Source organism: Eubalaena glacialis, chromosome 5 (genome assembly GCF_028564815.1).
Source record: "Eubalaena glacialis isolate mEubGla1 chromosome 5, mEubGla1.1.hap2.+ XY, whole genome shotgun sequence".
Taxonomy (NCBI): Eukaryota; Metazoa; Chordata; class Mammalia; order Artiodactyla; family Balaenidae; genus Eubalaena; species Eubalaena glacialis.
The window spans coordinates 92,652,378-92,665,735 of record NC_083720.1 but is presented as its reverse complement, the minus strand read 5'-3'; the positions used below and the strand labels follow the sequence as shown (position 1 = coordinate 92,665,735).

Below are 13,358 nucleotides of genomic sequence, written 5' to 3'. Positions count from 1 at the left end.
TAAAGTTGCAGGATACAAAATTAATGCACAGAAATCTCTTGCATTCCTATACACTAATGATGAAAAATCTGAAAGAGAAATTATGGAAACACTCCCATTTACCATTGCAACAAAAAGAATAAAATACCTAGGAATAAACCTACCTAGGGAGACAAAAGACCTGTATGCAGAAAACTATAAGACACTGATGAAAGAAATTAAAGATGATACCAACAGATGGAGAGATATACCATGTTCTTGGATTGGAAGAATCAACATTGTGAAAATGACTATACTACCCAAAGCAATCTACAGATTCAATGCAATCCCTATCAAATTACCAATGGCATTTTTTACGGAGCTAGAAAAAATCATCTTAAAATTTGTATGGAGACACAAAAGACCCCGAATAGCCAAAGCAGTCTTGAGGGAAAAAAACGGAGCTGGAGGAATCAGACTCCCTGACTTCAGACTATACTACAAAGCTACAGTAATCAAGACAATATGGTACTGGCACAAAAACAGAAACATAGATCAATGGAACAAGATAGAAAGCCCAGAGATAAACCCACGCACCTATGGTCAACTAATCTATGACAAAGGAGGCAAAGATATACGATGGAGAAAAGACAGTCTCTTCAATAAGTGGTGCTGGGAAAACTGGACAGCTACATGTAAAAGAATGAAATTAGAATACTCCCTAACACCATACACAAAAATAAACTCAAAATGGATTACAGACCTAAATGTAAGACTGGACACTATAAAACTCTTAGAGGAAAACATAGGAAGAACACTCTTTGACATAAATCACAGCAAGATCTTTTTTGATCCACCTCCTAGAGTAATGGAAATAAAAACAAAAATAAACAAATGGGACCTAATGAAACTTCAAAGCTTTTGCACAGCAAAGGAAACCATAAACAAGACGAAAAGACAACCCTCAGAATGGGAGAAAATATTTGCAAACGAATCAACGGACAAAGGATTAATCTCCAAAATATATAAACAGCTCATTCAGCTCAATATTAAAGAAACAAACACCCCAATCCAAAAATGGGCAGAAGACCTAAATAGACATTTCTCCAAAGAAGACATACAGACGGCCAAGAAGCACATGAAAAGATGCTCAACATCACTAATTATTAGAGAAATGCAAATCAAAACTACAATGAGGTATCACCTCACACCAATTAGAATAGGCATCATCAGAAAATCTACAAACAACAAATGCTGGAGAGGGTGTGGAGAAAAGGGAACACTCTTGCACTGTTGGTGGGAATGTAAATTGATACAGCCACTATGGAGAACAATATGGAGGTTCCTTAAAAAACTAAAAATAGAATTACCATATGACCCAGCAATCCCACTACTGGGCATATACCCAGAGAAAACTGTAATTCAAAAAGACACATGCACCCGAATGTTCATTGCAGCACTATTTACAATAGCCAGGTCATGGAAGCAACCTAAATGCCCATCAACAGACAAATGGATAAAGAAGAGGTGGTACATATATACAATGGAATATTACTCAGCCATAAAAAGGAACGAAATTGAGTCATTTGTTGAGACGTGGATGAATCTAGAGACTGTCATACAGAGTGAAGTAAGTCAGAAAGAGAAAAACAAATATTGTATATTAACGCATGTATGTGGAACCTAGAAAAATGGTACAGATGAGCCGGTTTGCAGGGCAGAAGTTGAGACACAGATGTAGAGAACAGACATATGGACACCAAGGGGGGAAAACTGCGGTGGGGTGGGGATAGTGGTGTGCTGAATTGGGCGATTGGGATTGACATGTATACACTGATGTGTATAAAATTGATGACTAATAAGAACCTGCAGTATAAACAAACAAACAAAACAAAACAAAACAAAACAAAACAAAACAAAACAAAACAAAACAAAAAAGAAATACCTAATTTATAAATGCTTATTTTTAAGCCAATTAAATAGAGCTCTTTACAAATTAATTGCAACAATGCTATCCAGAGGAAGAAAAATAATATATCTAAACATACATACTTTGACATACATAACCATATAGACAGACACAAAAGAAATCTCATATCTTTCATTTTCAAACTCTAGCCATAAATCAGGTAAAACAAAAAACTCACCAGTTTTCAAATAACTGTGTCTCTAGCCGACTGAAAAAGCTAAGGTTATCAGCTTAAAAGCTTTTTCCTAATATTTCTGGACAACATTTTACAATTTAAATTGTCCTTGACATGTAATCTTAAAGAGGCTATAGTATAGAGTTTGAGCAAAGGAGCCTTTTAATCAGTTTATATTTAAAAACAGACCTCCACCCCCCCTCCCCCCTTTTTTTTTTTTTTCTTCAGGCTCTGGTTGATTGTGGGTTGTGCTCTGGTTACCTCCTGGGGGGTTTACGTTTCAAAGACATGGTTAAGAGTTACATCTTTAAGGAACAGAGAAAGAGTGCAAGATGTTTGTTATTGTTGTTGCTTGCTGTTTTTGTTTTTTCTTGTCCTCAGCCTTTTAAAATTTGGTAGGATCTTCTAAATGTGGAAGTAAAAGGACTTTATAATTTAAGAGATTCATTGTTGTCCAGGGGACATAAATTCTTTGTGGTGGGGATCTAGGATATATCCACAAAAGACATTGCCTAGGAAAGCCTGAAGCTGGCAGAGCCTGATTATAGAGCCCAGCAAAGCGAGTCTTACTGTCCTTCCCAGGTGCTTCTGCTAAAATCATTTCCTGACTTCTAGTATTTACATGAGTAACCTGTATACTCTGGACATTAGACTGGAGCACCTTCTGTATTTCCTGCAGGGAAATGGAAGCAAAAACAGGCAGCTGGGCATTTAAGGGATTTTCTGGGGAAGGTGGAGAAGTTTGGAGAGTTAAAGGAATGTTGCTTGTGACTTCATGTCTCAGAATCCCAGTCTACTTGACTGGCTATCAGATGCACACTGGTATCTACACCTCCCGGATGGCAGAGGCCAGACACAACATTCTCCATGGTCACAAAGCTATGTTCTCCGGGCATAGAATAAGACGAAAGGAAAACCTCATCTGGTTTGTACCTAGGGGACCCACAGCAAAGTTTGTGTAAACAGATGCTGGTCTGGTGAGAACTGTGAACTCACCACTCTGTGAGGCCACCTTGAACAACTGGCTTATAGGACCTATGCCTGCATGTGCCTTATGGTTTTTCTCCTTATGACAAATGGAACAAAAGACAGAGAACAAAGATAACAATGAACATCTCTGGGAGGAAAAGGGTTAATAGAAAATCAGAGTACTCCTAACAAAATTTTACCAGGGTTGCTATGCTTAAGTAACTAATTCACACAAATATTTTCTCTTGCTAACCTAAATTTAGAAGAAGAAAAGGACTCTCACCAATCTTGCTTGCTTCCGTCAGACTCTAAAGGCAGACTGAGGCTGACATACTAAGAACCCTTCCCTTATGCTGGCTCTTGTCAGGGGTCCCAGGATCTCTCAGAGGCAGCAGCCCTGGAGGGAGCAGGGTTCAGCCAGTGAAGTGACCCATGTTGGGCACCAAAACTGTAGAAGAGGAAAACTTGTCCCTTCTTCCCTTCTTGGTTCTTTGGCTGGCCTAATGACTAAATTGACATAAGACAGAATAACAGGAGGAAAACAAATTTAATTTGTTGTACATACAGGAGCCCCATAAAAATATAAGCCTCAAAGAAGTGACCAAAATAGGCAGCTTTTATACCTTTTAGACAACATAACAATCCATTTGTGAAACATGAACAAGACAACGGGGTTTGGGCTTGGGGTAGTAAATTAGTGAAGAAGGAATGAGTTTTGTTTATACAGGCTTCTGGGCCCTAGATTCTCTAACTCTCAAGATAAGGATGTCTCTTTTTCACCTGGTGCAGGAAGGGTACCTTTTACGTGGGATATTTATTTCCTGCTTTCAGGGAGACAAAAGAGTGTCCTAATGTCCTTGTACTGGCTGGGTTTTTTTAAGTTATTTTAATTCAAAATAATAAATACACCTAAGCGGCATATTTGGGAAATCCTGCCCTGAACCACATCAAGGGTCAGCCTCTCTGTTCAGTCTCCCCACAGACTGCATGTCTGGCTCCCCTTTTTCTTTCTTCTGGTAACACACCCTAGATTTACTCTGTTTTCAGTGCATGGGGTTCATGTGGGATGACCTATTTCTCAGCTCCTTTCTATCAGGGCCACCCCTGTATGTTGCTGATTAACTCAGAGAAGGGCAAGTGACCTAAGCCTGGTCAAATAAGAAACAGTCTCTAGAATTTTTGTTGAAACAATTGAAAAAGAAGTTCTTAATTCATCCTGGAGTTCTAAACTGGTAAAGTGGGTCTTAGACATGAGCTAATGGTTTGGGTGAGATTTCCATATAATGAAGTTGGCCCAGAGGAAAACACTTGAAATGGGGCAAATTACTGAGAACCTTGTTTGGGCGCCTATGTCTACCAGGTGGCTCTGATTTATTCATGGACACTATGTAGGCCAACAGATTTTCTTTTTCTTTAAATTTAAATTAGATGTATGTCTCTTGCCAGTGAAATAGTCTGGCTTAATACCATCCATCTTTCACATCTTTCACACATCTTTCACAAAGTTATCTGCTACAGATAACTTTCCAACACAAGTAACTCTATTTATTCTATTTAATCTGTGTATTCATTTATCTCTTCAACATTTATCTATCACTCATAAGCTAGGAACTAAATTAGGTTCTAAATTAGTTTACAAAGAGGAAAAAAGAAAAACCAGACTCTGCCACTACCAAACACAGCTTATGGAAGTATAACGGAAAGATATGAAGTTGTCTGGAGGTCCATGATACTCAGCAATGTACCGAGCTTTATAGGCACTCAGAGGAGGGTGGGCATCTGACTCCCCTTCTTGGAAGGGTGGGAGCTGTCAGAGAAAACTTGCTAGAGGAGGGTACTACCTAAGGAGAGTGGGTAGGGTACCTATTCCCGACAAAGAGGACCAAGTGAGCAAAGGCATGGAAGCTGAAAGCAGTGCAGTATGACCTGAGAACAAAAATAAGCAGTTCATTTTTTTTTTCTAACCTGGAGTTTAACAACAAGGCACGGATGTATAGAGAGCAGGAGGATAGGCATGGCTAAGACTCCAGAGGTTCCCTTGTCACTCAGGAGCCATTTCAAATGTCACCTCCATTAGAAATCTCATAGCTCATCTAAGTGTTTACCTTGGCCCTTGGATACAGATCACATTGTGGTTTACATGCTCCCATGTTGGATTATGTACTCTGCAAAGAAGCTATCATATCTTATTTCTCTTTCCATCCCCATCTTCAACGTGAGTCGGGTTCATACTCATACTAAGGATTTGACAAACGTTTGTTGAAATAACACATGAATAAATGATTTCAGGCCACTATTGGTTTTTAAGGAATTTGTTTTGGAGATGAAAACATCATTATGACATTATGGCATTATGGAAACAAAATTTAGGAAGTCGAGAGATGAATGTATAAACCGCAAAAGAAAATAGCATGCATAACAAAAAGATACAGATTTCAATTAGGAAAATTATGAATCATCATAAAAACTTGATATTGAGCATAATGTCCACAGTATTTTCCAATGTTCATTATTTCCCAATTTTTTAGTCAGAAATATTTTTGTTTTTATTTTTACCTCCTGGGCTCTGTCCATACACTCAGATAATCTTGGAGGCAGAGGATTCTGAATGATACTTATTTCAAAGGAGGGGCTCTGCTAGTGTATGACTGAGCTAGTTCATTGACTGACATTTTCGAAGTGGTTGACAACATTAAAGAAATTCCCACCAATTAGGTATGGTGGAAATTATGGTGGAGGTAGAGAAAGTATGGCTTTGTTGTGTGTATTTTACATATGTGTATATTATGCACTGAATGTGAATATCTACAATCAAATGTTTAATGAGCACATATTATAGCATCTGTGTGTGATTGAAGGGTGTAGATGGACAGATGAGGGTAACTCTAAGCAGATTCCCTAACAGTTACAAATGTGACTCTAACAACAACAAAAAATCATATAAATCATTTATTGGGCAAATGCATGAGTGTGTTACAATGTCTGTGGATAGTTTGGTGAAATCTCTGAGCTTAACAAAGTTGGGAAGAGACTCTTTAATGTTCAACCAATTTTCTGTTTGCAAGGTGCCTTATCCAGCACCCAGCTGCAGTATTACATCTTAATACTAGCTGCGTTACTGTTTCATGTAGTTAATATCTGACAAACATTTATTTAACACCTACTCCGTCAGGCATTTTTATGGAAGCGGGAATGAAGAGAGGTTAATAAGCATGACCCTTATTCCCTGATCTAAAGAAAGAAAACAGATAAACAAATAATCAGAGTGCAGTCTAATTGTTATTCTAATGGAGGTGTGTATAAGTTGCTTTACTCCTTTTTTTCCAGGAGATCCTATCATCATCCCTAGAATTACCACAACAAGAAGACTCTTTCTCCAACACAGCTCATAAATAAGAGCTGATTGTTCCAACACTGCTCACTGACTGCCCTGCTTTCAAGTTTTACTAACCCACACCACAACACAAGCTACTAATAGCATAATCCCCACGTTGTGTCTGCCTAAGCAAAGAAATAAATATTTGACAAGGTTATACCCAAAGTTTATTTCTTTTCCTTGTTTTAGATACACAGTTAAGCCAGGCTTCCAATCACCATATGTCCTGCGGATTTTATCATCTTATAGATAAGCTGGTTGATAAACATTGTGGTTTTGTTATTTGATTTTCTTTTAGTTGTTAACCATGAAGGGAAAATACAGCTTGTGTCTATCACGTTAAACTTTTTTTCTTAACTAGTTATCTGCGCTCACATGTTGAGTTGTGGTTCTGTTTCGGGGGAAGTTATAGATTGTTGGCCACGTTCTTAATGGGTTGTTTGTTAGCTCAAGGATTGTGGCCACTGCTGTTTGGAAGTGATATGTGCTCTGGGGGTAAAACTGCAAAGAAAATTAACTTTTTCTTACTAGGTGCGAAGTTTGAGTCAGGCCCCTGCTGGGTCCTATTGTAAGTGAGATTTACTCCTTTCCAGAGTCCTGTGGGGTGAGCATTACTGCCCTTGTTTGGCAGATGAGAAAACTGAGGAAACTCGGGGTCACACAGAGTCAAAAGATGTAACCCAGACTGTCTTATTCAGAAGCTTGTTGGGCTAAAGCCAGCAACTACAGGGATAAGGAAGAACCATAGAGGAAGAAGAAATAATTATAAAACCACTATTAAATTCATCGAATGTCTTTGCGTCTTTCCCAAGGTGTCCTAGAAATCAATGTACTTTTGGCCCTCAGTCCAGTTTGCATTAGACCCCAAATTAAGGTGCACATAGCTGAAGCAAAATGGGCAGTGAATTTAAGTAGGGGCACCCAGCTGTAAAGGACATAGAATCTCCACAATACAGATAATGTTCTACTTGGTGTTACATCTTCCCCTCAAAAACTGCTCCTTATGGCATTCCCAAAGACTCCATCCCTGAGTCAGGCCTGGAGACTGAGGTAAGGAGATTTAACTGTCCTGCTGTTCCTGAGCTTTCTGCCCCTACTAACTAGCCAAGCATCTTGAGAAGCACTAATTAGAGTGTGGACTCCAACATGAAATGTTAAAACGTGACTCTTTAATCAAAGAACTAGACAATGTTTTTAAACTACAAGTTATGACCCATCACTGGGTTATGAAATCACTTTATTATAGGCTTGTGGCCAACATTTATTTTTAAGTGGATAAATAGGATAGGCTAGTATGAAACAGAGCAGCACCCTGTGGGGGGGGGGTCCCAGGTACAAATCCTTTCCATGCCCTCGATTCTTTTTTTTTTTAATATTTATTTATTTTTTATCTTTTGGCTGAATCGGGTCTTAGTTGTGGCATGCAGGATCTTTTGTTGCGGTGCGCGGGCTTCTCTCTAGTTGTGGCGTGTGGGTTTCCTCTCTCTAGTTGTGGCACGTGGGTTCCAGGGTGCATGAGCTTTATGGTTTGCGGCACTCAGGCTCTCTCATTGAGCGGTGCAGGTCAGTAGTGGTGGCACGTGGGCTTATTTGCCCTGCAGCATGTGGGATCTTAGTTCCCTGACCAGGAATCAAACCCACATCCCCTGCGTTGGAAGGTGGATTCTTTACCACTAGACCACCAGGGAAGTCCCATCCATGCCCTCGATTCTTGTTGGTAGGAAATAGGCTTCATTCAGCCTCCTAGACCTTTCCTGAGCTCCAAAGGACAGAGTCAAAGAGCTGTTTATCGGGAAAGGGAGGGGATGCAGAAACAAAGGAGGAGCAGTCAAGAAACAATAGTCCAGTCATGGGTCAGGGCTCTGGTTCCTCCTCAAGGAATATACGTAACAAAATACCTTTGAGTTCTTCTGCAGGAACTGAGGCCCTCACCTAGGTGGAGGATGGTAACTTCAGACTGAGTGCAAGATTCCTGGAGCACCGCCCTGCTACTTCACCACCAACCAATCAAAAGAAAGTCTGCACACAGTGAAAGATAATGAAGACTTTGACCCCCTTCACCAAACGATTCTTTCTCCCTTTAAAACCTTTCATGGTCAAGCAGAATCTTCAGAGTTGGTTTTGGGACATGAGGTCCACCTTCTCACCAGGTTGCAACCCTCCTGAATAAAGTAACCTTTCCTTTTCCAACCAACACTTGCCTCTCAAATATTGGCTTTTGAGCAGCAAGAAGCCGAACCTAAGTTCTGTAACAAGTATAGAAAGTAAAATATCAAAACACAACACTTTACAAAGCAAGTATAAGTATTGTATTTTAAACTTGTTTTAGGCCTGTGTGTCTATACACGCATACATACACACACAGTGAATACATACATACACAGTACCTATAAATCTATAAATAGATGCCAGGTCACATGGGTTTGATATTATTTCTCTGGCCAAGTAAAAACTTATTTTATTAACCAAAATTGGAACAAGAATACTCCCTAACTAGTTTCAATGCAATGAAGTAATTACTGTGTTTCTTTTATGATTGTGTACGATGGTATTTTATTGAAAATCAGCAGTTCACCTCATAACTGCATCAAATGACTAATATTTTAAAAAATGAAAAGAACATTTTGAGTAGTGAAATTACAGTTTTTTTTAAGTTTCCTCCTTATTTCCTTTGTATTTCTAAGTTATCTGTAGTGAGCATGTATTCATTGTTTTTATAATGAGAAAAAAATATGAATATATCTTTATAACCAACTAAGACCTCAATACTCTATGCATTGAAGAGGAAACTGTTTTTACCACAAAGACCTTAAAAGGGGGGGAAAAAAAGCAAAAATTAGAAAAATGCCGAAGAATGTCCCGGAGCAAAATACCCTTTGGTGGTTTTGTTTGTTGATAGGGCCTGTGACGGTGCGGTAAGCACTTGGTTGGGGACATTTTCTGCTGACTACTTCCAGCCAAAAAAAAGAAGAAGAAAAAGAAAGAAAAAATAGTTCAAGTTCAAGTACATTCAATCTTTATCACTCCATGAATGTTTGAACAGCAGGCAGCTACAGTAAATTGTTCTCTAATTTAGACTTTTCCTGGTAGGAGAGTCCTCTCCCAGTGCCATTGCTGATAAAAGTGACCACTTGAAAGCATTCTCCAGCTGGTTAGCCAAGGTAATTCTGAAGGGAGAATTTACAAGGCACCAGCATTGGTTGACTTTGCACAATTTGTTTTGGTCCTTTGGCCCTTTGAGTCATACCTAGGAGTTATTGAATCCAACTAAGTATGTTGTTTGATGCAGGCAGTAAAAGGAAAATAGGCAAAAAAGTATTGTGCCATTCACAGCCAATTTCAATGTATTCTTTTCCAAAGTTCATTTGGTTTGAGAAACTTTTATTGCTATTGCAACTTTTTTTTTTTTTTTTTTTTTTTGCTACTTATCACCAAGAATCACTCTGTTAAATGCCTTACTCAACACTCCAAACTGACTGGAATTGTGCCTTAAGAACAATATTGAAAGCAAAAAAAAAAAGAAAAGAAAGCAATAGTAACAATTAATCATTGTTAATTTTTAAGCACAGACTATGTATGAGGAACTATGCCAAGTGTTTCACATACATCATCTACTTAGTCTACACAATAATCTATGAAGTAGACACTCATCCACATTTCACGGATGAAGAAACTAAGGTACAAAGGGGAAGTGAGTATAGCACATCCTTGTGTGCCATGCTAAGATCTTTGGACCTTGAAGATAATTTGGGTGAAGGTGCGCAAGGTGGATCGAAAGTGAAAAACACCAAATGGGTGAAAACTAGTTGGGAGATCCATCCCCATAGACATTCTAGTTCTGCAGAATGATAAATGTCCTGAGGACTTAATGATCTTGTGTCTTTCTACTTTGTCATCTTGTGGCAGTTTCATTCTTCCCTTTGCCCCTGGCAAATTCATACACCACCTCTAAGAATTGGATTTTTGGTCAGTTCCTCTCTGAAAAACTAGCTAACATGCCACTAGCTTGTGTGAAAGGCAGCACAGCACGAAAGCAAGAGCGAGGAGTTGAAAGTCAGACTGATCTTCTCAGCCTCTAGCAAACTGGTCTTGGGAGACGCCTTAACCTTTCTGAGACTGTTACCGCAACTCTACAATGGGAATAATATTACTTGACGTGCAAAGTGGTTGTGAAAATTTAGATGATACTCTGGCACTTCATAAGCCTCTATAAATAGCATCTATTTAAGTAGTTTGTTATCTCAAAGCTTCCTCCCTTTCTCCCACCCCAAGGAGGCTGAAATGGACATTCTCCATTTTCTCTTAGCAGTCTAATCCTCCCTGTACACAAACATTGCCACCTTAGGTTGAAATGACTTTGGCTCATGGGTAAAGGTCTGTAGCTTTCTCCTGCCTCAACTAGATTCTGCCTTCTTGCCCACTATGGAAGGCTGAATAAAGATTTCCATATCCTAACCTCTAGAACCTTGTGAAAATGTTACCTTATATGGCAAAAAAGATTTCACAGATGTGAAAGGATCTTGAGACGGGAAGATTATTTTAGATTATCCGAGTGGGTATAGTGGGATTATCCAAGTGGGCACAGCATAATCACAGGTCCCTTTTAAGAGGCAGGCAGGGTATAAGAAGAAGGGTCAGAGGTGACAACAAAAGTAAAGGTTGGAGTGATGTAGTTTGAAGATAGAGGAAGGGACCAGGAGCTGAAGAATGCAGGTGACCTCTAGAAGCTGAGAAAGACAAGACAAGACATAGATTCTCCCTTAGAACCTCCAGAAGGAATGCAGCTCTGAGGACATCTTGACATTAGCCTGTAAGCCCCGTTTTGGACTTGTGATGTCTAGAACTGTGAGATAGTAAATTTGTGTTGTTAAAGCCATTGAGTTTGTGGTACTTTGTTACAGAAGCAAAGTAACTAACACACCCAATTTTCAATACCATCCTTTCTTCCCAAAGTATAGTAGTGTCTTCTTAAAGCATAAATGAAAATACAACCTGTATCTCTCCTAATTTCCACAGCCGTTTAACACACAATCTCAATATCTCCAATGTTAAGAGATTCATGGAACAGTGGTAAACTGCAAATAAGGTTTTACTGAACCTGAGAATACTGAGGAAAAAGTCTATTAAAGACATTTTCATGCTTAGAGCAAAACTCATGGTATATAAATGGAATGTAATAAGAACCAATTCTGTAAGTTTGCCAAATGTGGGATTTATTACAGGCAGTAACATGAGTACAGGAACTGTTTTTACCATTTCATTTTTGTTAAATGTCAGCATTATCAAAGGATCAATAAAGAGTACAATATTTTAATGTAATGCTCTGGAAAGTATCAGTATATTTCCACTAAGTAGTAGAGAATTCTAGTTTCATTTTTATTAATTTTCTATACTTGGGTAAAGTATAAATCTTAAGGGGATAAAAGCAGAGTCTGCTTTATTTACTTAATTTTTTTTAAAAAAGCAGCCCAGAAAACGTAAGTGCAATTAATATTTATTGGCAAAGCTAATCATGACATTATTATGTAAATAAGTAGTTATTAAGTAATACAATCACGGAAATATGCAAATATATATCAGCCAACATACAACACCAAGTAAAACCAGTCTTTATTGAACCAAACCTTCTTTCAAAATATATTTTTGCTTAAAATTCTGGAGATTTTTCTTTATATGAAAGTGTGACATGTCAACATTATTTCTTTCCTCTATTAATAAATATTGACTATACCACAACTTGATATATTTTGTTTATGTAGAATTTCAAGGATAATAAAATCATCAGATGATTTTTGCACAGTTAGATTGAAAACGAAAAAAAAAAAGAAAAAAGAAACACTTTATATAGCAAAAGTACAGATTTAGGCAGCCGACTCTTCAAAAGTACAGATTTAAGAGCTAAGTCTTCAAAAGTTTCTTGATTATTTTCTTATACAGAGGATTCTGCGGGTCCAGGCAAAATTTCCTCCCGTCCTTCAGCGTAGCTCTGCCAGGGAAAGAAGAGGCGCGCCTTTCAGTCCTTGGGTTTGAATTTGGGATTAGGCTGGCGGGAGGCGGGTGGAGAGGGGCGGTAGGGAAGGGGAGAGGAGAAGAGGGTGGGCACGAAAGAAGCGGGGGCAAGGACTCACATCAGTTGGGGGCTGGGGCAGTGGAGTCCAGCCCCGATCACCTCCAGGCTGGAGATGCGCCGGCGATGGACCGCAGAGGTGGTCTTCACACACACGCAGCGCAGGTCTCCAGCTCCACCTTCAGAGCCTGCTGCGGGTGGGGCAGTGACAGTGGGGACTGACGACTCTGTGAATAGCCAGAGGTACCTTAGGGATCTTCTCGTGGCGCGGCGTCTGACCTTCACTTCCTCATCCACAAACCAGACCTCCCTCAGAAAGTGTATTATTGTCCAGGTGGTACAGCGCACCGGGCAGCACCTGGCACAGCGCCTGCGCTCTTAGCCGCGCTCGATCGATCACAGCTGGGAACCGAGACGGGCACAGACTCGGCCCCAGCCCCGGGGGGCTCCCGCGCTCTCTCCCCGTCGCCCCCGACCTCCCCCAGGCCCTGCTTCATTCAGCTCTCACCTTGGGCGAGAGCGACGGCTAGCAGCAGCAGCAGCAGCAGCCCGGGGCTGGGCCGCGGGCCGGGGGCGCGGGCGCCCGCTGTCAGGCTCATGTCGCAGAGATGCCAGCAGGAGCCGCGAGCCCGGGCCGGCGCTCCGCAGACAGGTGGTTCCCGAGACTCTCAGGCCGTTTTATACCCGCGGTGGGTCAACTTCGTCGGAAGCCTGGGGTTGAGGATGGAGAACTGCGGTGCGGAAGCTGAGACATTTCTGCAGAGTTGGGCACTGGGCAGCCAAGATTAGGGCAAAAGGAAAAAAAGCCAGGCATCAGCAGTCTTGCTGGGAGCTGGTAGCAGGA

At 40.2% G+C, this 13,358-nt stretch overlaps 1 protein-coding gene across 2 annotated transcripts; it reads right to left on the bottom strand.

Annotated features, from left to right (window-relative positions):
• Positions 1-12,316: 12,316 nt before the first annotated feature.
• Positions 12,317-13,146, bottom strand: LOC133092230 (platelet factor 4-like). 2 transcript variants are annotated; one of them, XM_061191463.1, is made up of 3 exons: positions 13,023-13,146; positions 12,576-12,741; positions 12,317-12,433 (listed from the first exon to the last, which is right to left on the bottom strand). In XM_061191463.1, the coding sequence occupies exons 1-3, from the start codon at positions 13,111-13,113 to the stop codon at positions 12,346-12,348; spliced, it is 345 nt and encodes a 114-aa protein (XP_061047446.1). In that variant the 5' UTR covers positions 13,114-13,146; the 3' UTR covers positions 12,317-12,345. The 2 variants fall into 2 exon arrangements, with proteins under 2 accessions (XP_061047446.1, XP_061047448.1); XM_061191465.1 differs by having other exon boundaries at positions 12,576-12,705.
• Positions 13,147-13,358: the final 212 nt, after the last annotated feature.

What these genes read in the sequence shown, in the direction of transcription:
- LOC133092230 (XM_061191463.1), bottom strand. Translation starts at nt 13,113, where the DNA reads ATGAGCCTGACAGCGGGCGCCCGCGCCCCCGGCCCGCGGCCCAGCCCC. An exon ending in AGCCGTCGCTCTCGCCCAAG is followed by an intron (nt 12,742 to 13,022) that starts GTGAGAGCTGAA and finishes GGCTATTCACAG; the next exon opens with AGTCGTCAGTCCCCACTGTC. An exon ending in TGCCCCAGCCCCCAACTGAT is followed by an intron (nt 12,434 to 12,575) that starts GTGAGTCCTTGC and finishes TTTCCCTGGCAG; the next exon opens with AGCTACGCTGAAGGACGGGA.